At 38.8% G+C, this 23263-nt stretch overlaps 1 protein-coding gene across 1 annotated transcript in view; it reads right to left on the bottom strand.

Annotated features, from left to right (window-relative positions):
- Window positions 1-23263, bottom strand: part of CUBN (cubilin) — a 143119-nt gene that overhangs the window by 48203 nt on the left and 71653 nt on the right. The window contains exons 31-43 of the mRNA XM_062494545.1: window positions 21580-21761; window positions 16231-16387; window positions 14435-14551; window positions 12102-12215; window positions 10397-10525; window positions 9989-10121; window positions 6840-7045; window positions 5781-5962; window positions 3960-4149; window positions 3135-3332; window positions 2657-2803; window positions 1602-1792; window positions 1129-1312 (exon numbers count right to left, since the gene is read on the bottom strand). Coding sequence (XP_062350529.1) covers window positions 1129-1312; window positions 1602-1792; window positions 2657-2803; window positions 3135-3332; window positions 3960-4149; window positions 5781-5962; window positions 6840-7045; window positions 9989-10121; window positions 10397-10525; window positions 12102-12215; window positions 14435-14551; window positions 16231-16387; window positions 21580-21761 — 2130 coding nt within the window. The remainder of the gene's footprint in view (window positions 1-1128; window positions 1313-1601; window positions 1793-2656; window positions 2804-3134; window positions 3333-3959; window positions 4150-5780; window positions 5963-6839; window positions 7046-9988; window positions 10122-10396; window positions 10526-12101; window positions 12216-14434; window positions 14552-16230; window positions 16388-21579; window positions 21762-23263) is intronic.

The raw sequence follows: 23263 nt of genomic DNA, 5'->3' as shown, positions 1-23263 counted from the left end.
TACCTAGTCCTCCTCATTTCCAAATGTTTAGGGTCCTGAATAAAACTGCTATTACTTCTTCCTTGGATTGCTTATAAAACAAGCAGAAAATATATTTATTCGCTTGCTCATATGCCAATTCCCATGAACTATGAAGTCCACAAGTCAGACTCATCAATATTTCTATGAATCATTCTCAACTTCTACTTTCCAAGAACTGAAATGTTTGTTTGAGGTAACAATGAATGTGTAGGAATGCCAGTCAGAGCAATCATGAAGGTTTGTTCAGGTCCTTTACCTAACAAAATATCTTTATTTTGACCAGAACCTTTTTGTCCCCAACCCCCTCTATAGTCTAGCAATACTGGTTTAACCTGGGGCTTTACTCAAGTTTCATAAATTGAAGTGGTAGAAATGTTGTACAGTTTCACCTATTCCCCTCATGAATTCTCTGAAGTAATGCTAATTCTTTGGGACAGCAGAAAAAACAGGCAGAAATCAAGCACTTCAAGATTTGAGCTGATTGAAAGGTTGCCTTAGTTGTTTAGATATACTAGATAGTTTAGATATACTGTTTAACAGGTCTCCAGGTGTGCCAAGTGGTGTCTGCTATGAACACAGTGGGAGAACTGCAAATGCCAAGTTCGAGCTTTCCTCCTGGGATCTAGATCTCCATTTTGTTCATTCTTTCAAAGAAGGTAGCTTTGGCAATTAATGTTATTTCCTCAGTTGGGAGTAAAATGAGTGAGCAATGTTACCACCTTTTTAAATACACCACCCTGAAAAGTTCCTAACTTCATTTAGCATTTGCACTGGGCACTAAATGTCCAAAATAAAGTTCTTGTTTCCAGATCTCTTCCTAATGGTGGATGTTACTTCTCTACTAAAGTTCCTTTTTTTTTTTTTTTTGTTTTGTTTTGTTTTGTTTTTAATCTACGTTTAATATCTTCAGGTTCTGTGACCCGAGCCCGACACTCTGTAAAAAGGAGAAATCTGAGTGTCAGATTAGAAGTCATGCATTACAGGAGAGTTTTGCAGACATTTGATTTTACCAGGGCTGGGACTTAAAACAAAAATATCCTTTAAGAAGACAAACTCCAAATTACATATGTATAAGTTGCAGAATTTAAGTTTTTTAGCTAGACTTACCTAGACTCTTAGCCTCATATCTCAGTTTGAATCCTTGACCCTCATTGCTGCTGTCAGAAGTGAAGTGGATAAACAGCTGATTGTCTGTGGTGTACATGGTAGGGATGGGGCTGCTTCCACAAAACCGTCCACTCCCTCTTGCAGACACCAAAGGTGGGGCAGCATTATCTAACCCATTCTTCAGCTAAAACAGAAATTGCTAATGTTACTCCAGCAAACAGCCCTGGAATGTAAACTTTGTGCACACACCATCTTAATGATTCCGGCCACGGGGGAAATTAATAAACTAGTGATTACTTTATGTACGTTAATAAAAAAGAGAGAGAGTGAGATAGAGAGAAATATCATCTTTGGTATTTCTCTTTGGTGTTTGCACCCCATTACATCTTGAGCTGCTTTACTGACATTTAAATCTGTGAGATTCAGTAGCTTGAGTAGCTTTGAGGATTTGGTGACCCAGCAAATAACCTCACCTCTACATAATCTCCAAGGATGCAGGAACTATCCTCATTCTTAATCTGTAATGGCTGTTCAAAATGAACAGCAATGATAAATCCAGTGGTTACCACTACATGCCAGGAACAATTTAGATTAGGAGAATAGTTTTGAGGGTAGTTGGGGGATGTTATCACACCACTGCTTGTGTGCAAATAGCCTCCACAACCTGGAAAAAAAAAAGAAGTTGAAGCAAAGAGAAAACCTCAAAAGCATTAAATATTCAGCTATTCTTTTTGAGAAAAACCCTGTCTCCTAAAAGATGTCGTGGTTTAAAATAAATGTTGAAATGAGTGTATGAAGAGCTGAGGGACACATGGCAATAAGCATTATGAATGATCTCCCAAAATGCAAGCTTATAGATTTCAAGGTGACACACACTAAAATTCCTGACCGTGAGACTGTTCTCAGACTTAGCAGATGAATAAGCAGGCACCAGTGTCAAGGACCTCCATGGCATGAGCTTATCATTACCCTCTTTGAGGACATTGCTTCTAGCCATGGACCAAAACACTGCCTTCTACTCCGTCTGCCAGTCACAGAAACTTTTCCTGATTGTCACTGTGGCCCTAATATTTTCTGGGTGCCCCAGCCCATTCAGGAATCTCAGTCTCATAATTCCTGAGTTCATGTGGGAGGACTGTTGCTGGAAATTGCTGACATTCCTGCTAGAATTTATACAGCTTTCTGCATTTGTCTCTTTCTGCTTTGGGTAAATTATTTCCTTCTCTTAGCTTTGCATTCTTTCACCCTTCAGCTGAGCTGTTATAAACTTAGGCATATGCTTTTCTTCCTTCTGAGAAGTGACTGGTCAGGTTGAATCATGCTTTGTTGCATTACATTGCTGGGCAGATAGCAAATTTTACCTTTGTAGAGTCAGACATTTATTAATGCATATTCATGAGAGGTGAATAATTAGATGGGTGTGTGATTAATTAAATTGTAGACAGCTCTTAACAATGCTTGAGTCCCTTACCCCATTGTTAGCAGCAAGGCAGACATTTATCTGGAGGAGAAGAGAAACAAGTCTTACTTTTGTGATAAGAGGCATTAAACCCAGCTCCAGTGACACTTGCATCTGATGTGAAGTGGATGAACATTGCATCTCCAGTTGATCTTATTGGCCCAGGAGGTTCTCGTCCACACAGAGTAGCCAGTACTGGGGAAAGACTATTGTCTCCTGAGATTAAAAGAGCATGTTAGTGTTAAAACTGAATCAGTCCACATCTGCCTGTTTGTTGCTGTGGCTCACACTTTCAGGAAGGTACTTTTCAAGACCTTTAACCCTTTACAGATTTAGAAATATTTTTATAGACACCAAATATTTTGCTAGACTTTGCTAATTTTATTTTAACTAGAAGAATGCCTCAGATTAGAGGAAGAGTCCTGTTTTAGGGCATGTTCCCATTGCTATCTAGATTCCTTAAGCTCAGTGGAGATGAGAACTTGAGGTATTTGGACCTTGAGTCTCTACTGCATCCTGTCAGGGTAGGGCAAGATTGGCTTCTCACCATCTTTGATAATTAGTTTGTCATAGTTGCATGATCTGTGAGATTCTATGTCTAGTGCCAGGATATTAAGTTCCACAGTGGATCCAGGAGCTCTGATAAGCCACATACAGTCCTCAAGATTTTTGTAATTCATTGGCCAGCTGGGTGAGAAGAGGAATGAAGGTGTTTCTTCAGTTGTTACAGCCCCTCCACATGCGCCTGTTATGGACAAGACAAAAAAGAAAGCATCAGAATACACCCTCATGTAACGTAAGATGACAGTCCTATAATAAAGCACAACGAGGGCACAGTGATGATGTGTGTATTTACAGTAATGCAGGAATTCTTCACTTTGGATTGGAAGTATAGAACTTGAAAATCCTCATACATAAGGATGTTCATGTGCCACCTGCTGCAGCAATAATATGACCTATTTTATCTTGAGGATTATCTAACAAAATATCTAAGAGCATCTACCACAATGTAACATAAGTTATTATGCTCGTTTCATATCACAGTGGCCAATGATTTAGAATGGTCTTTCAAGAGGGATAATTTTATATGAAAGCATAACAAATGTTTAGATTTAATTAAATATCTTTGTAAAGAAAATGATCCTCTAGCAACATGCATATTTTTAGAACACTGTAAATTACTATATCTAAAGGTCTCTAGAAATTGTTTTTAAAAGATAGTAGAATGCTTCATTAAAACATCACTGAAAGCTTTCCCTCATTAATAACTCAGGCTTTCTCTAGTGGGGAAGTTGGTTTGGAATTCTTTAAGTAAAGTTGAGTGTATCACTGGCTGTACGACTCGTAACTGTGCAACACACTGCAAACCCACCTCTAGCAATGGTCCCTGTAACAGCAGAAGCATCCACTGCATACCACTCCAAAAGAAAGCCTTTTCCAGTCACAGATGAGTCTGACTGGAACTGGATTGTCATTGAACTACCAGAGGATGCAAAAGAAGCAGGGTCTGCACCACAGTATGTTGCAATAAGACGAGAATGAACTGTGGGCCCATCATACACCTGCAGAGAGAAGAACAGTGCTGTTCCTCACAGAGCCAGATTTTCATCTGCCCCATACTTGCCAAATTCCCAAGGAGAAAATTACCCTCTTTAAATGAATGAGGGATCTTTCAATAAATCCAAGTTAGAGATAAATCTCTCTTATAAAAAGAGAACAAAATCTCCCTTTCCATTATATGCTGTTAAAAGTGAAGCTTTCATAAAAGAATCTGAATGGAAGTCATCAAATTCACCTCATTCCCTATCACAGGGCTGCTCTTTGGGGACATAGAGTGACATGATTTTTTTTCATGAAAACCAAATGAAAAAAAAGAATTTTTTCCTTGACGGGAAACAAAACAAAATAAAACAAAACAAAACAAACATGATATGCAGGGAAAAGAAAAGGAATTACTTTTCTTTTTTTCCTTTATCTTTTCCCCCCCACTGAGGAACATACGTATTTTGAGTTCTATCAGATAAATATTCAGAATTTTTTTTACATTGTATGTATTTATAACCCGAAATTTTGTCAGGTTACAAGATCTTTCTCCTTTGCCACCTTTCAAGCTTATTTTGTTCTTCTCAACTACCACCCAGTAAAAATGTCCAGTAAAGAAAGCTAGGAATTATTAAATTAGCATTAACATTACATTAATGATCTGATCCTTGAGTCAGGTTAAAGGTCAGGCTGATTTACACTCACTAAATGTCTAGCTGGTTTAAGAAACTCATTTTGCTTTCAGAGGGACAAAGAAAGGCAGGCTGAGTTAGAAGAAAAATTTGCTGTCAATATATGACATGAGATGAAAGAAAAAGTTGTATTTCCTTTTTGAACTAATGCTACATTTGATTATCAGTAAATTAATAATGAACCAAAAATATTGAACGAGTATTAATTTTCTCAAATATATATATAAAAGGATAATTGATAAATTAACTGCTTTTAAAAAAAGAGAGCAAGAAGATATTTACCTTATTTAAGTGGTTGTGTTAGCTAAGTACAGAAAGAAGTTGTGTTCTCTATTGTTCATTTTGCTTTAGCACCATGAGTGCTGTATTGAAGAAGCCCCTGCTTATTGGTGGAGGGTTGAACTAGATAACCTGAAAATGGCCCCTTCCAACTCCAAACTATTCCACTCTTCTATATTTTAACCTGCTAGATTGTATTACAGGGGGTTAGAGAAAAACAATCAAACTGGAAGTTAGAGGCATCTTTCTACCACCAGCAGCCAAAATACTGATGCAGAGAGCAAAGAAGGTGCAAGTGAAGAATTGTTCCTTGTAGGATTTAAAAATTACTTTATTTTTAGTAGCATTGTGATGTTACTATCACTGTTGTCCTTAACTGAACAGGCATGAAGCAAATTTCAGTCTGCTATCTGTCCTGAAATTCTTGTAAAATAATATTCAGGATTGTACCATTGCAGACTTATTTTTTGTAAATCTCAAACTTAGAGATTGGCAATATCTATTAGGGAGCCAAAGAGTATGCAACTCTTCCTATAAAAAATAATTATTGAAAGGACAACACAGCAAAAACAATAAGCCACACCAGATCCTCAGAAATGCTTCCCATTTATCTTGTAGGTTTCTCTATTCATCCATTTTACTAAAGTTGATAGAAATAAAATAACTTAGAATGAAATCACCTTTAGGCTGTCATACGGGCACCGGTGATGATTTTCAATATCCATCTGCAGGATACGGCCATGGATAACTTGTGAAGCATTAACGCTTATCCGCCACTGGTAGTTGGAATTGTGAGGGTAACTTCTGGGCCACTGTGGTGAAGCTATTTGTCCTCTGTCTCCCACAATGTCATTTCCATACACTGAAATACAAGAAAGAGACAACTAATGCCTCTAATTCATGCAGAGTAAAAGAAACACTGGGATGCCTATCTGGCTTAATTTACTTAAGACTAGACAGTGCTGTAAGGCTGTAAGACACGTCTCAGACAGTTCTAAGATGCACATCTAATTATTTTCTTGTTTTGAGACATGCAGTGCTCCTTTTTCTGATGGAAATTACCCATTTGAGCCATGTGTCTCTATGAGTAGCAAAAGCAGGAAAATGTGCAAAAGGACATCTAAACTCCTCCCCGACTCTGACTATTTTATGTTCATTTCTGCCCAAAAGCATAAAACAAATTTTTTTTAAATGCCTGTGCATGTTCTGGTGAAAAATGGTTCTGACTTCTTGGAGGTCTGAACCACTGATAATTCATTATGAAAAGAAGTTAAATCTCAAAAGAAGGAAAATTATTAGAAGTTTAGCTTGCATAATCAAAATGGTCGTGGATGTTTAGCTTCAGCAGTCTGTTCATGCAGCAAGTCAGACTCGTGTTGGCAGTGGTCCCTTGAAATTTTGGATCTATAAATTGGCATAATTTCCTTTTTTTCTAATTCCACTCCCTGGTTAATGGTAGCAAAATAGAAAGCTGGGAAAGAAATACTTTTTTCTTAATTTGCCAATTGCCTAATAAATATGATATAATTACATGCGCAGGAATTCTGTTCTGGTGTGTTTAAGAGCATCCTTTACATTCAGAAGATATTTTACAAAATATTTTTAAGTGAATTTACAGACCTTTTGACATCAGCAAATATTTTCTAATAGACTTTAGAGAGCCAAACAATCACTTTTAAGGACAATTTCAGAAGTACTATGAAAGAACAACAGTTTTCAATCAAATTGCATCTACTTACAGTGAGAGAAGGTGGCCCTGAAGCCAACGTTTGTGCCTGAACTGTCCGAGACAAACTTGACCCACAGGATATGTCCAACAATTGATGTGTAATTTGAAGGCAAGGAGTTCCCGCAGAATCGTCCTGCCAGCGTGCCTGTATCACCCCCTTCACGAATCTCCAGGTAGTCTTTGGTGCAGTCACTACTATTCTCCACCTGAAATGCTCTGTTTCAATGTCAGGAGAAGAGCATTAGCATGCATAGGACAAGCACATACTTCAGAGGGTGGCCTGCCAGGCCATTGATCCCACTGTAGATGGTATCCTACTGTAAGAGTTAAGAAAAGGGCAGCAACAAAGCCCTCGGCGGCTGCCAAGGCCATCAATACAGGGCGCGCACTTTCCAGCCCCTTATTTAGAGTTACACATTTTAAAGAGGTCTCAAACCCTTTTAAAATTTCTTGGTTCTCCAAGAACAACCATGAAACTCAGAAAGCCCTGAGATATAACCCAGATTTTTAATGTAAATCCAGTGAGGGTTGGGTGCAGAGAATATTGTAGCCCCCTCATATGCGTATTATTTCAACACACTCTGTGGTGAGAAAACAACTGCTGATTTAGTTGTAGTTAATACCTCAGAGGTCAGATAACTCTTAGCAGTTTCTCCAGAATATGACACATTGCTGTTTCTCTGGCCTCTCTGACTTTTACATATCTGGGTGTGCAAAATCATAACAAGGATTGTTCCCAACTCTTCTAAACGAATTTTTACCACAGAAAAGGAATGAGATATAATAATCAAATTATGAATTCTTAATTACTGCACCAAGCTGAATGCTAAATGTATTCTAAAAATCAACAGTTATTCTAAGTGAATTGCTTTCATACAGACCAACATGGCTTTCAGAAGCAGGTCATGAATATATAGCAAAAATTTCAGAGAGTGTCTGTAATAACCAATGCCTTAAATATTCGTGCTCTCTGATACTCTGGTAACATTTTTTTCCTTTCAGATTTGAATACAGCCATATGCATTCAGCATACCATGCTGTGAAATGGTTCCAACCACTCATCTGGATATATTTCAGAACAATTTAAAGCTAACCCTCACATTGCAAGACAGACATTTCAGTTCAGACTGAGCTGAAGAAAATTAATGCCTCATGTCAACAAAACTTTATAACCCCCTAATATTACGCAAAATAAAACAAACGGTGCTTTCTAACACAATTACTCCACACTTTCCAGTATTTTCAGCCTGCTTTTCAGCTAAATGTAACTGAAGAAAAAGAATTTACCTCTACTCAGTGTCACTTTGTATAAGCAAATGTATGTTCCACTGAAAGTTTCTGCTTCACACTAGAATTTTGGGTTGTTTCTGAAAAGCTACTGCTTATTTTGTAGCATTTTCAAAAATGTTTTCAGGCTTTTGGAAAACATATTGGAAAATGTTTTCAGGCTGTAGTGCTTTTTCTCTGCTTCAGTGAGTAGTGGAGAAATAGAATGTCCTTTCCATTGCATTAGTGAATCAGCACATGCCTAACAAGTTGTGCCTTATGCAGTCAGTGAGTTACCAGAAACATTTCCCTTTTGTTCTGATTAGCTGCAAATACAGGCTTCAGAGTTAGGTTTTTTTTCCCTGCTCATTCTTGGCAAGCTTTGCTAAAGGTCAGTGCTCTCTTTCTTGGCAGCAGCCACTGTTTGATGCCCGGAAACTGGGAGGCTCAGAAATCCACCTCATGGGTAAAGAACGACCTAACAGCCCTGGTAAAGGACTCCACATTATTCTCCACATGACTTCCCTGTGAGAAGTGTTCAAAGGAAAGTTAATTTACTAAAGGGAAAATAAAATTCCATCACATAGTCTTCTGATTCCTATTGTAGTAGCTCCTCTGCTTTAATGGTTGGAGAAATTTTGAAGAATTTAACATCAATTTTAGAATCTCAGAATACAATCATAGAATGTTTTGAGTTGCAAGGGACCTTAAAGATAAAGTAGTTCCAAACCCCCTGCCATGGACTGGGACACTTTCCACTAGACCAGATTGCCCAGATCCCCATCTAGTTTGACCTTGAACACTGCCCGGTCTGGGGCATCCACAACTTCTCTGGGAAACCTGTTCCAGAGCCTCATCACTCCACAGTAAAGAATTTCTTTCTAATGTCTAACCCAAACCTGTTGATTTTTTGGTTTGAACCTATTGCCCCTTGTCCTGTCACTACAGTTCCTGATGAAGAGTCCCTCTCCAGCTTCCCTGTATGCCCCCTTCAGATACTGGAAGGTTGCTATGAGGTCTCCACACAGCCTTCTCTTCTCTAGCCTGAACAGCCCAAACTTTCTCAGCCTGTCTTCACAAGGGAGGTGCTCCAGTCCCCTTTTCACCTTTGTGGCTTCCATGTCCTTCTTACATTGAGGACAACACAACCATATGCAGTATTCCAGGTGGGATCTCACGAGAGCAGAAGAGAGGGGCAGAATCCTCCCTTGACCTGATGACCAGACTCCTTTGAATGCAGCCCAGGATTTCTTTGGCTTTCTGGGCTGTGAGTGCACACTGCTGGCTCATGTTGAGTTTTTCATCAACCATCACCCCCAAGTCCTTCTCAATGGGGCTGTTCTCAATCACTTCTCTGCCCAAACTATGTGCATCTCTGGGATTGCTCTGACCTAGGTTTTGGATCTGGCACTTGACTTTGTTGAATTTCATGAGGTTTGCCTCAGCCCACGTCATAAATGCACCAAGATCCCTTCAGAGGTGTAACCCTACAATGTGTGGAATATCTGGGGCCTTTATATTAATCAGCTATATAACATACACTAAAATGAATTATTATATTGTAGGAATTTCCTTTGTAAAGAAAAGGGAGAGTGATGCTAAATTTCCTCTTGTTTATAAGTAAGTAAGAACTGTCTTCTTCAGCATCCCATGCTGCTCAAATAATAAACCACCTATTTATATAATGCTGTATATGCCTTAATATAAGCAATGACTAAGACAGGGAAACACTGATTGCAAGCTGCCACTAACCCCTGCTGTGTTCTCTTTCCAAGTTACTCTAAAAATATGTTTCAGCTTTATCATTCGGTAATTACATTTCCTAATAAACACAGAGCATCCTTCCTTCAGGTCTGTTAAAGGCTGAATAATAACCCCTGGCAATGCATTTACATGAAGGACAGCTGGAGGCGGTTGCCAGGGGAGCTGAGGATTGTCCAGACACACTCGATGTTGAGCGGATACGGCTCGGGATAGCCAGGGCTGTTGAAAGCTCCTCTGTCCATGTGGAAAGTACCCCCGCAGGCTGCAACAAGAAAGAGACAACAGAGGTTTGGAAAGGATGGCATTAAAAAAAAACCAACAAAAAAGCTAGACAGAGACAGAACACTTGCTAATCAAGAAAGCATTTCTCCTTGTGTCTTTGTTCTTTAACTTGTTGATGTACTTGCTGAGACCTTGGCCAAAATGAGGAAGGGCAACAGGGGAGGTTCAAAAATTGAATGGCAGAGAGAAAAAGAGGTACAGGATCTTCTTAAAAGTCAGAGGCATAAGGAAGTAGCACCTGCTGTATGGACTTACATGACGATGATGCAGCATAGGTGGCATGGAAACCCCTGGCAGTAATGTTGTTGTTGGAGATGAAATTCACCACCAAGGCATTACCAAAAGAAGTGATAGGATGTGGCATAGTAGTGCCACAGTAACGGCCTGAAAGACAGCAGACCAGAGAGGGGAAAAAAATGAGTGTTTATCATGTAATTACTACTTGTAATTTAACATTTGGAGTTAATGCCCGAAATCAAGCAGGAGTAATGTTTGTTGCTTACAATTGCAGATGTCAATTCAATCTACAAAAAAAAAAAAAGAAATATTCCATTACATTTGCACAAAACTCAACTCTTGTGTCAATTTTTTTAACAGGAAAAGGACCTCCTGCACTCCAGACACTCTTGTCTCTGGCTATTCTGTCAACAAGTTCCGTCAATGAGAATGAAAAAAATGAGGAATTTCTGCCTAATTCGAAATAAACCTTAACAGAAACTATGAAATATATCTGACAGCGGTTTCCATTTCAATCAATTGGTTTCTGATGAGAAAAAAAAAAACCCTGAAAAATAACAGACCATTTCTCCTGTAATGGATTGTAACATGGGGATTAGGAATATGAGCCCAGATCTGTCAAAAAGGCATCTGACAGTGAAAAGACATATAGCAGCTAGTATCACAGAATACTTTGGGTTGGAAGGAACCTTTAAAGGTCATCTAGTCCAACCACCCTGCAATAAGCAGGGACATCTTCAACTAGATCTGGTTGCTCAGAACCTTATCCAGCCTGACCTAGAATGTTTCCAGGGCATCTACAAATTCTCTGGACATCTTGATGCAGTAGTTTACTACCCTCATTGTAAAAAACTCTATATCTTGTTGAAATCTACCTTCTTTTAAAAAACCCATGACAATCTTAATATGCCTTTCTAAAATGTTTTTTCCCATCTTTCTTATATGTCCCCTTTAAGTACTAAAAAGTCATTTTGGCAAGTGAAAACCAAGGATAGGAGACAAAAAATGAATTCTGCTCCTAGTTACAAACCATTTAAATTGACTGCAGCCCCATTCCCAGCAAAGGAGCACATAAGTAGAGTAGGGGAGAACATAATAAGACAGAGATATTCTGAATTTTCCAGAAAGGAATTAGAGGCATCCCTAGGGATATGAGGAGAGTTGGAGCCACCCTGTGACCAGGGCTCTGAATTTTGTTGCTTCAGGCTGCTCCTGGCACTTGAAGGTGATGGTACTGTCCAGAGAAGTCAGAAGAAAGCTATAGAAAACTCGGGAAAGAGCAGAAAAACTAGGCTTTCCATGGCTTGGCAAAAAACCATTTCCTTCTCCCAGAAGTCTGCAGTTTCCTTACCTGTGTTTAGCATGGACTTCACTTATTTGCTGTGCTTGTGAGTTACGTTATGTTTTTGTGCAATTAACTGGAAATTCTGTTTAAACTGAATTGCTTGGTTCCCAATATTGTTCAGCTGAGGAGGAAGGAAAAGGCAGCTGGAGTCAGCACCAAACTGCAGGTTAGTAGGAGCACAGTCACAGCCTGGGAGGACTCAGCCAGTCACACCAAAGATTTATCCTCCATTCTTGATTTCCTCTGGCCATAGAGGCCAAGGAGAATCTGTTATCAAAGAAAATCCATGAAGCAGTAGACCACGAAGAGAATACCTTCTCCTGCTTATCTTGGGTGTAGTTCTATACAGATGAAATACGTGAGGGAAAGGTACAATACCTTGAAGAGGAGCCTCATAGTTATTCCCATCCAAAATCTCCACAAAATCCGTTGTACAGTTTTGTCCATCATTTTCAATATCAAAGTCAGTGAATGAAAGCGTGACGTGGTTGACTGGCAACAGCAAAGAGTAAAAATTTAGGAAGAAGTTTTTAATTTCACAGAGAAATAATTACATGCAAACAAATGTTCTTCTTTTCCCCTGAAGTAAATGAGTCCCCATAAAGCATATAATCTGAAGTAGTCTTTTCATTATATATTGAATAAATTTGATGTAAGTGCATTAACCTTTAGTGCAAAAGTCCTGGTAAATCTCTTCAGCACCTTTCAGTACTTTCTAGTTCAATCAACATTAGAAGGACAGGATTTAACATATACACATGGATCTAAGCTTCCTTGTTGCTGGACAACTTCATTATATACTGAAAACATTAGCAAATAAAATATGGAAAATCTACAGACATTCAGAAACAAAACCTATGTACCCATGACCTGCTGTCCCTTTGCGATCTATACCATAGATCTGGACAAATGTGCCCTGCTCCAGGCTTAGAAAGAGCCACTTCTTTCATCATATTGCAACATTCCATATTCATCAATTGGACTGGCCAAAGGATCATTAACTACCCTCAGCTATACTCGTACAGAATTGGATTTTCCACACTCCTGGACTGCAGGCTATATCATGAAAAAGAGAATTTCTGAGTCAGGGTATTTTTGACTCTCCTACTACTCTTGCTCATCTGATATAAAATCACATCTGGCAGAAGATAAGCTGTCCTTCTGAGACACCAGTGGTGGGACAGAAATTACTATTGGCTTTAGGGCTCCAGTGCAGTTTGAGTGGGTTAAGAAGAGTCTCATGATTTAGATGATAAGTAAGTTTTCTCCCACACTGACCAAGATGAATTTGACAGAAATATTTTGTTTCACACTGGGCTCCACTTAATTGGCTTGAAAAAGCTGAAATGACAGCCATGGAGCCCAGGCTGCATTCAGCAGGGTGCCCTGACTGGCACTCAGCTGCACACACATGTTCCACACTCCTTTGTGTCCCACCCAGTCAATCAATTACAGCTATCAATGCGGGTCCTCAGGACACACTGCAAAAAGGGAAAACACACTGGGTGGCCGGAGCAGAAGACTTGTTGGCCTTCCCAGCAAAAGCAGAGCAGGAACTCTGCTGTGGCCTGCCATTGGCTAAATCTATTGGATATGGGCATGCAATGCAATGTATCTGTACTATTTATTTATGTAATGCCATGTGACAGCATAACAAAGCCACATGGAGCTGTAACATGAGGCATGGGGTGGTCCTGCTGGTAAGTGGAGCAAGTCACTACTTCTTACACAGCATTTAGATGGTCTCTCACACTCACTCCTGTAATTCAGGAGACAGGAGTCATGTGTGAGTTTTCAATATGAATCCAGGAAATGTTTGTCTTTAAAAATAAACGTTGTATAGGTAATGATCAGCCCAGGTGATGTCCTTTTCATGGACACCCCATTTGTATAAGTAACTATGATAAGAAAAGAATTGCTTATCTCCTGGTTTATGTTTTGGTATTTTCTTGGTAAATTGATATTTGTTTATTAAACTAGCAAAATAAACTTATAAATATGATTGAAACATTCTAGGATTTTAACAATGTCTAAATAGTTCCTATTTAAAATTAGGATACCGGGACACTATTATAGGATTTAACACATACAAATTATTTTTAGGAACCTTATACAAGGTAAAGGTAATGGAGGTAATAGCAGCATCTGATGGAAAATATTTGGTGTTTCATAATCAATCATAAATCTGTGTAAAATTATGAATAGGTGAGAGTGTATCTATGCACATAACAAAAGTTTATTTATATATTTTAGTTTGTATTTGAAATTGAAGTTTCTGTGCACCTTTTCTCATTATTCAATCCAATTTTTTTAATGTTAATGGCATAGATTTCATGTAACACAACTCCAGCTTCAAAGCTCCAGACCAAAATAAAGTCAGCTAAATACAAGTGCTTTAATTATATGTAAACCATTAGATTTTCTCATAAATGAATCCACCCTCACATAGTGTTCAACACCTCATTTATAATTGTAACACTTGGGTCACAGTAAATTGGCTAAGATGATAAAGTTGTAAATTGTTTTCCTCACTATGCACTAAATTTTTTCAGTGAAATCTGACTCCTGACAGACTGGGAGAGCCACATTCACCAACTACCAGGATACAGAACTTCCTAAAGAAATAAAGGAGGAATTTTGCATTGTTATTACAGAAAAGAAGATGAGGATGTTAGTCATCACAACTAACTATAAAAGATGTTTTTACTTACATGGTTCCTGAGCCTGAATAATCCAGCTGCAGTTCTGATTGTTCGGGTATTTGGCAGGATATAGAGGAGAGGAAATTGCTGCCCCAACTGAATCTGACTCTATAAAACTTCCACATGCTTTAGAAAGAAACACAAAGATATAGGTATATATATAAATATTTATATATACAAATCACCTTGCTTAGATTCTGCAGTGAAAATGAATGCATGAAGTATAACATGGTACATCAGCATGAAATGAGAACAAAATTCACAATAGTGCTTCATCAAAAGAAGAGATTTAAGGATTAGTTCCCACCACTGGCTGCACTTTCTTGACCTGGATCTACATGCCATGCTGCACCTGGATAACCATCTGCAAGAAGCCAGAGTGACTTTACACCTGATAGCTTTCATCTCTTCATAGCCCAGATGAGATACCTCGGGCCCACAATAACTTGGTTTCAGGGTAGTGCAACACTCAGGTCATTTGTCTATGCTGGCAGCTAGGAAGAATAAAATCATAAGTAACTGTCCACAATCTTCCAGCAAGGATGGCCCCACATTGCATTGGCAGGGGCCTCTTGTGAGCTGTCAGCAAAACTGCAATTGTGTGAGATGTTGCACACACTCTAGAGCTTGACTGACTGCAGAACTTTTGGCTGACAGTGCTGACTGCTGCCATGCCTCATCCCTAAGCTCACTGGCTGCTCATAAACTGCCCAGGTCAGAAGTTAACACACACCTGCTTCAAACTGCAGGGTGAGGAGATAAGTACCAAAGAGTGAGGCTCATTTATTGTGCTGTGCTGCCTAAAATACCAAAGAAAAGATGAGACTTAGTTAACTGAGTTTTCTCAGGAAGAGGGAAGCTGGGTTGCTAACATCCTACGGACGGACCCCTCACTCACCAGACATGATTTGTACAGTACTGAATCCAGTAAATGTGTTCTGAGAAAGCTGAACAGTTTAGGCTCTCACAGATGTTAGCCAGAAATGCATAATTAGGTATCTAACTAGTACCTTAGTAACTAGGGCTTATGAGATTTTTTAAAAAATACAAAATCCTCCTTTTCTTTTTTTTCCACAATATTTTCAAAGAAAGAAACATTTCTGGGAAAAGCAATAATTTACTGTGAAAAGAATCCTGAGAGGAAAATGAGAGAAAATTATTTTCTCAGCGAAAATTCAATGTCTGTATCTTGGGGGAAACACTGTTTCCCAAATTATTGAGGAAAAGTAAAAGCGAATCACCAGGTATCAAATAATATTTAGCTTCAGGAAAAATTCTGCCCCATTGGCGTCATTTTTCATTAAAAAGGAAACCATGTAAAATACCAATTAGTCTGCCACAAATTGGATAGTTGATGTTTGGCAGGGTGTGCAGGCCTGAATCCATGGATTTCATCAACAGCACCACACAGAATTCTTTTATAGCTTTTCGGATTCATGCGCATGGATGGACATATAAAATGTTATTTTGTCACTAGGTCTCTGGAAACTGCCTGTTGTACATTTTTCTCAGGATAGCTATGGACAGTTAACTCTAGGAAGGAAAAATAAGATGTAGCTGATGTGTGCCAGATGCCTTGCTATAAAAAGTATGATTTTTTTTTTCCCAGTTGAAGAATATTAGTCGATCCTGGGACTTTAAAGTCTTCCATCTATAATTTGGAAAAATTTGTTCCTGGTAAAGATACACACTGGTATGCTGCATGGGTAGAAATGACACTTCCCATTATCAGCTGTGCTAAAAGACTGTGTGAGATACAAAGTGGTGATTAGATAAATATGCATCAGTGCAAATGATGACATTACCCTGAGCGAAGTGAGCACGGAAGCCCCTGTGCTGGATGGTTGTATCGGAGTGCAGTCGGATGTACATCAGATTCTTGGAGGATGTGATAGGAGGAGGATGCTGTGTTCCACAGAGTCTTCTGAGAAGTGGTGCTGCATTGTTAGGACCATCAAATACCTGTTTATGAAAATATCAAATTATTTGGTTTCAATGGGAGTATTGAGAAGACTTTTATTTCATTCCTTCTCTTATGTTTCGTGTATTTTGACCATGATATAGTCCTGCTACAGGCAGTGCAACAAACTGTATATAACCTATCTTAAGTGGCAATGTCCAAATTTCAGGTTGAAGCTATTGTGACCTTTGTAACAGAAATGACCCAAGTAAACATATTTTTTCATGTGTTTTGGGTACTGAAGCAACTCTCATTTAACAGTTCAGGTATCGCCATATATTAGCTGTTTTCTGTTAATGGCTAACATGAGCTCCCATTAGCTTTCATTCATTCAAACCCTACATCTTGTCTCAGTAAAGATTTCCAAACTGGCCCAAACATGCAATGGTGTACCAGTGAGAGCCATGACTCTGGATAAAAGTTCACTAGGATTATGGTTTTTTAGATCCAGCATCAAGGATCAGAGTCCTATATCTGTGTTTTATAACAGCTTTAAAGTGCAGAATTACACATATATAAATGACGTGCTATTTAAGCAGAGGGTAAAGAAAAGTATTAAAAAAAAAAGGAAGAAAATAGACAGGTTTACAAAACTGTACATTTAATTTTACCACAAATGTCTTCCTTCTCTTCCCCCCCCCCCCCCCCCTACAGCTGATAATTTTGTTTCCTTCCTGTTTCACAATCAGGAAGAGAAGGACAGAGTAGTTAGAACCAATGAGTTCATAATTTAAGCAACATCACAATTTTGACAAAACAAAGTACACAGAGAGAAAAATGGCCACAGTCTCATTCACCCATTAATCCTTCCCAGCACTCCAGCAGAATATGATTGATGATTTGTTGCTGCTGTTTGGGGCCATGGGACAGTCTCAGAAGTGCCTGCCTTCTGCAGTAAGGAGTGCTGGAGCTCCCAGCATAGTTACATGACCCACAGAGGAAGAGCCTTTGGGCTGCAACAGCAGCTGAATTCAGTTCCTGTTTCAGCATTAACATCCTGCCCTGCCACAGGCACATCATTTAATGCAGTGGAGAAAAATATGGATTAAAATGTGTATAGAAACACCCAAAAATGGAGCCAGGATGCTAAAAGTTCTATAAAAGATATACAAATGTCATCATATTAGAAGACATGTACTTTTTATTGAGAATGTCTTCCCTTACTTCAAAATGCCTCACATTCTAGCAAGTCTGTGCAAGGCAGCACCAATGAAATAGAAATTTTTAACTAGACTGTGTAACACAATGCAATGTTTCTGCCTCCAGTATTCAAAGGCTTTTGAACAGACTAGTGAAAAAAAAACAAATCAAACCAAACCAAAACAAAACAAAAAAACCTAAAAAACCCAAACCAGCAGCTGAGAGAAAGATGACCTGTCTCAAATAAACCTCAGAGCTAAGAAACAAGGGACAAAACTCCTGCTTAATCCCCTGACATACCCTACATAGTCAATGCTGTACTCATGAATTAAACATTTGCCTGTGATTCTGTGAACACTGGCTAGCTGTGTGGGATCTTGTGATGGAGTATTAAGTCTTCAACGCCTGTTAAAATGAGTACCTGGTAAAGACACCCAAAAACATCCATCCATTCTACCTTTTCTTCTCTCTTGGCAGCCTGCCACAATCAGCCCTCTAATACACAGCGTGCAGTGTTTATTCTTCTTCTGCACATATATTCTGTATATAAATCAGACCGCCTGGAGTTAAAAACCACAAACCATGGAATGTGGGGGAAAAAAAATAACCCTTAGGAATTAAAGCAGTGTCTTTCCCTAGACAGCAGTGAGAGGATTTTATCTGAATGCTAAAACTGAGAAGAAGCATTGCATTGACAAGGCATAGACAGAGGGCCTGACTGCTCCTGGTAAAATGCTGGCTTTGATCTGTGTGCCCCTGCCCAGCTAAGGATATGACCAGGAGGATTTCAGGCTTGCAGTGAGATCAGAAACCACAGTATTCACACACTAGTTCAGAAAAGAGTAGAGTCTCTGCAGTTTCTTAAAGTTATTTTGAAAACATCTGAGAAATGCATTTCTGTGGCTGCATGACTAAGGAAAACTGATGTATCTGCTTACTAAAAAGCCAAGTTTTCAGTTGAATTGTGCATAGCAGCAATTCCCTTTCCACAGTGAACATAACTGAGTGACTCATTGCCTTCTTCTGCAAATGTGTCCTGAACACATTTTGCACAAACACATGACAAAAAGATGTCAGTTTTTGCCTTCTGAGCAAAAAAAGCCTCCACATATTTCTAACTGATCTCTCTTGAAAAATCCTCTTTGCCAGCACCTGGAATAAATGAAGTTGTACCTCCTCTCTATCTCCCAGAAACTTACAGTTCTACATTCCTGTGTTTTACTTGTTATAATGCCACAGGAAAGAAAAGATAACACTTAATCAAACTCACTGGAGAGACTAAGTTATTTCTCGCTCCCCTTTTCAGGACCTTGTGCTACAAGCACTCCCTTCTGAGCCATGTTCTCCTCCAGTCTCCAAATACCTGAATCTCTTGCTGACCTGAGCTCCTGGCATAGCATCAGATACATTATTGGTTAAACATTGTCCAAAAATACAGCAACTGGTGCATTCACAATTTCTTTCCCTCCATTTTCCTTCAAATAAACAAATTTTTTGTGAGTCAAACTCTCCCAACAGAAGCACACAAGGGAGGGTACACAGAGAGGAATTAAAAATTTACTCAAGTATGGTGGCAATGACAACAAAAAACTTTTCTCAAAGACCTTATGCTTTCTACATAATATAACTGAGTTAGACTTGAGATTAGAGAAAGGCTATACACACTTATTTAACAGATGAAGAGATGGTCATATGTTCTGAGAACAAATAAAAAAGAAAATTGAGATGCAGAAACAGAGGACTCAACTAAATTTAAAAAGCTAAACGAATGAAAAATGTGCTCACTGCACTCCCTCCATTGGCTCTAGAGGGAGCTCAGGGCAATTATCCCATGATTTACCATCACAGGCTCAGAATACATTTGGCTGAACTTAGATCCGTGCTCAGATTCACATCTGAAATCACTGAGCAGAACTGAAAAATGCACCAGGCTTTATGGAGCTGCAGCATAGCCAAGAAGCAGCAGACACAAGTATTTTCCCTCCTCCCCCTTTGCTCACATAACACACATGCAATGGAAAACCTTAGAGGAAAAAAGTACATTTTCATGTGTTCCCCATAGAAAGGAATTTATGGTAGAAATATTAAAAAAAAAAAAAATCTTGAGTCATGGTGTAGGGAAAAATGAGTGGATCTAGAAGGGGGAGAGTGAAAGAAAAGACCATTGGTACACTCAAGGGTGGAGGGAAGCCCCAAGAGAACTCACAGAGCAAAAAACCCCATACAGATAAGTAAAAGATTCAAGAAACAGAAAAGGGTGGAACATCTGTGCTACTCATACATGGTAGTTGTCCTATATTACAGAGAGAAAAACAACCCACCTGCTTCCTTAGCTGCCTGTATTTTCCATTTACACAGCTTTTGGAATGCAATTCCTAAACCATTCACAGTCAGACATCTACTTATATTTTCCAACCACTCTCTGTCCCCTCACTCTGTTCTCCTATGTTTGAGCCATATAGTAAATCTTGAAATGAGGTAAACACAAATCACATCTAGCTGTTGGTAACAAGTGATTCTCCTATTATTGGCATACCAGGAATGAAAGAAATCTCATTTACTCTTTTCTTGCCCTGCTGGTTCCCCTACATGAGCATTGAAAAACTCTATCTCATACACCAAGGCCTCAGACCCCTTTATTATCTTTTGGCTTCAAACCAGAATTCCCCCTCATCAATTTTCAAACCACACTCTACTTGGTGGACAGTGATTGATGTCTGCATCAAATTTGAATCTCCAATTGTGTTTGCACAGTTGGGCATAATGGGCAACTCTCTTCTTCAGCACCCCCAGAAAACCAAAAGGCAGAAGCAAACAACTGATCCTCCTACAGCTTTGAAGGACAAGGGGTGTCACTGCATATGGTCTGCAGACTCCATTCATGCAAAGAGCTCTGGCACAGACATCTCCTCTATCCACTGATGGAACGATTCTTTTCTATCATTCAAAACTCAATGTCCTATCCAGCCTGTAAAGGTAATGGGAAACTTGTGCTTATAGCTGCAAAGAGCTCATGGAACTGAGTACTCCACAAAGTGTTAAGGTACGTGCAAATAACCCTTGTAATCAGGTCTAGAAGAGAAACTGGTATATCAGACCTTTTCAGAATTTAGCCCTTAATTTGTGTAGCCCATGTTTCTGTCATGTACTTTTACTTCCTACTCCTGTGTCATAGCACAGAAGATTTGAAAGTTCCTTTTCAAAGGTCCCCTGATGTAGTTAATAATTTAAAAAAAAAAGACATAACCATATTTCCTTATGCTTCATAACCATAAATAAAAAAAAGGAACATTATACAAAGACACGTTATACAAAGTCATATACAAAGACACATTGTGGGCAAATGAAATTTTCAGTTCTGCTCAGCAAAATGGGAACACTTTTCCTTTTTTCTAGTTCAGTACAAAAAAGCTTTACGAGGCAATGTTGTTAAAACTGATGCTGTTTTCAAAAGAGTCTTAGCTCCTGCCAAATTGAGTTCTTTGTGAATGACAGTTTATCAGGGAGAGGAAAGCTGAATTTTGGGCTACAGCCACTGTGCTTTATCTGACTAGTACTGATCACACATGCCTTTGTACTGAGTGAAGTGCAATCTGACATTGAGGGTCAGGATTTCATGTCCCTGCTCCCAAAAGGCCAAGAGAAGACCCAGAGAGTTTTTTTTGTGCACTGATTGAGCAGCAATTTGAATTTCTGTGGCACCAACAAAAGTTCACAAACCAGCAGCAATGTGAAGCTTTAAAGAGAGCAGTGGGTCTAATGAAGCAATTAAACAGACAGCTGCAGAACACCTGAATAAACAGTTCATATGTAAAGAAAATCAGCCAGCAACAATTCCCTCTGGATGCAAACTCCCTCTCTCCTCAGTTTGTAGCAGAGTGTGGGCAATCTGCTATATATGTCAGCAGTTCATCCTATGGCTTGGAGCAAGCTGTGTTAAACTGCACTATAAAAGGAAAAGGGTGTCATCATAACAGTTATCTATGTACGAGGCTATTTTGCAAGCATTTCACCAGACTAATTAAGGAAACTTGAAATTTCTTTTGTTACTTACTTCAACATTGTCATAGTTACATGAATGGTGATTTTCAATGTCGAAGTCCATGAAATTCAATAGGACTCTGTGGCTGTGGTCAACTTGGATAACCCAGGAACAATCTGTGTTGTTATTATAAGGTTGAGGATAGTTTGGAGAATGGATTTCCCCACTGGTAGTTTGGAAAATACCACCACAGCCTGAAAAAGACACAATAAGTTTAAATCACAAGCTTTTTTCTTTTATGCTTAGTGAGAATCCACCTCTATTTTTAAACTAAGAACACCTCCTTCTTTATGTTTCCTACATTAAGCTTTTGTAAGATGCTACAAGTGTTGAAGTGTGCAACAAGAATCAATGGAAATTCCTTCTAGGAAAGAATAACATTATCATTATAACTGAGTATACAAAAATATTGGTCAGAGTAATGTAGTCCCAAGCTGGTAGTAGATGCTGTAAAGGCTGAAGCATTAGTGCTGTTATTCCTCTATCCTAGATACTGTAAAAACAATCCAAAATACTGTTCATATGAATGCCAGAGACCTGGCATACTGCAAAAGCAATAACTAGGCCTAGCTGAGCATGGGCTGAGAAAATTACTTTTTTACTGAGAGAGCTGGGAGCTCCTCTTTGTTCATGAGCTGTGCAGCAATTGCAAACCACAAATTTTTACTTCTCTACCCATGAGGAGGTTGAGGGCTTCCTGAGGACTCCACCCTCAGATACTTCTGGTCAGAGCAGATCTGGTGCTCATGAATATCTAAATAGCCTGGAATGATGGATTTTGTGTGGGAAGTACCAGGGATTTCAACAGGACTAACACAAATAGACTTTTATATCTTAAAAAGAGATGGAGGAGGGAGAAAGAAAGACATTGGGATTGCTGTAGGTGGAGGCAGCTTGCTGGAAGGATTAAAAAACTATACTGTTACTGTACTGCTACTGCATTCTGGTGAGTGGGTATTTTAGAGGTTAGAGGGGGTTGGAGTACAGCAGGCAAGACATTGTAAAGGGATAAGAAAGCTTCAGGGGGCCTAAGTAGAAAAAAAAAAAGCTGCCAGATCTCAGAAGGGGATTAATTCAAAGGACTATTGTAGATTTCTTTTATTAAGAAAAAAATCTTGCGCCTTTCTCATAAAACTTGTGAGAGAGGAGAAGTATAAACCTTGACAAATTAATGAATTGGTGTGCTCAATCAAGCAAAGCTGCAAGAATTAAAATTTGCCTCTCGCCACTTTTCTGTGCAATTTTTTCCTGATAATTGGCCTTTTTATAAGAACTCCCATGTAGAGACGTGGTTGAGTTTTTAAGCATATCTCTTCTTTTACTGAATACCAGTAAGGCTATGAACAAATAATCACATTGGGTGATGGATGAACCCTACAGAGATCAAGTATTTACTAATCACTCAAAATATTTTTGGGGTCCAGTCCAGTCCAGTCCACTGAGTTCTTCAAGTTAAGCCATATTTTCAGATACTTTTCACTTTATCATTTAAAACCAAAACATCATTCAGTTAATAAAGGACTCTGTATGGGTAAGTGGGTGGAGAGAAGTGGTAGCATGCCAAATCCTTTGCTGATTACAGGAATGTCTTCATTAACTATGTAGAGAAGAAACCTAAACAAAATACATAAATAGACCTAGATTTAATAGAGTTAATAATTAGAGTTAATAAATAGAGTGAATAATTAGACAATTT

This window comes from Cinclus cinclus, chromosome 1, assembly GCF_963662255.1.
Source record: "Cinclus cinclus chromosome 1, bCinCin1.1, whole genome shotgun sequence".
In the NCBI taxonomy this organism is placed as follows: Eukaryota; Metazoa; Chordata; class Aves; order Passeriformes; family Cinclidae; genus Cinclus; species Cinclus cinclus.
Note: the sequence above shows the minus strand (reverse complement) of the source record. Positions and strands in the feature narration are given on the sequence as shown.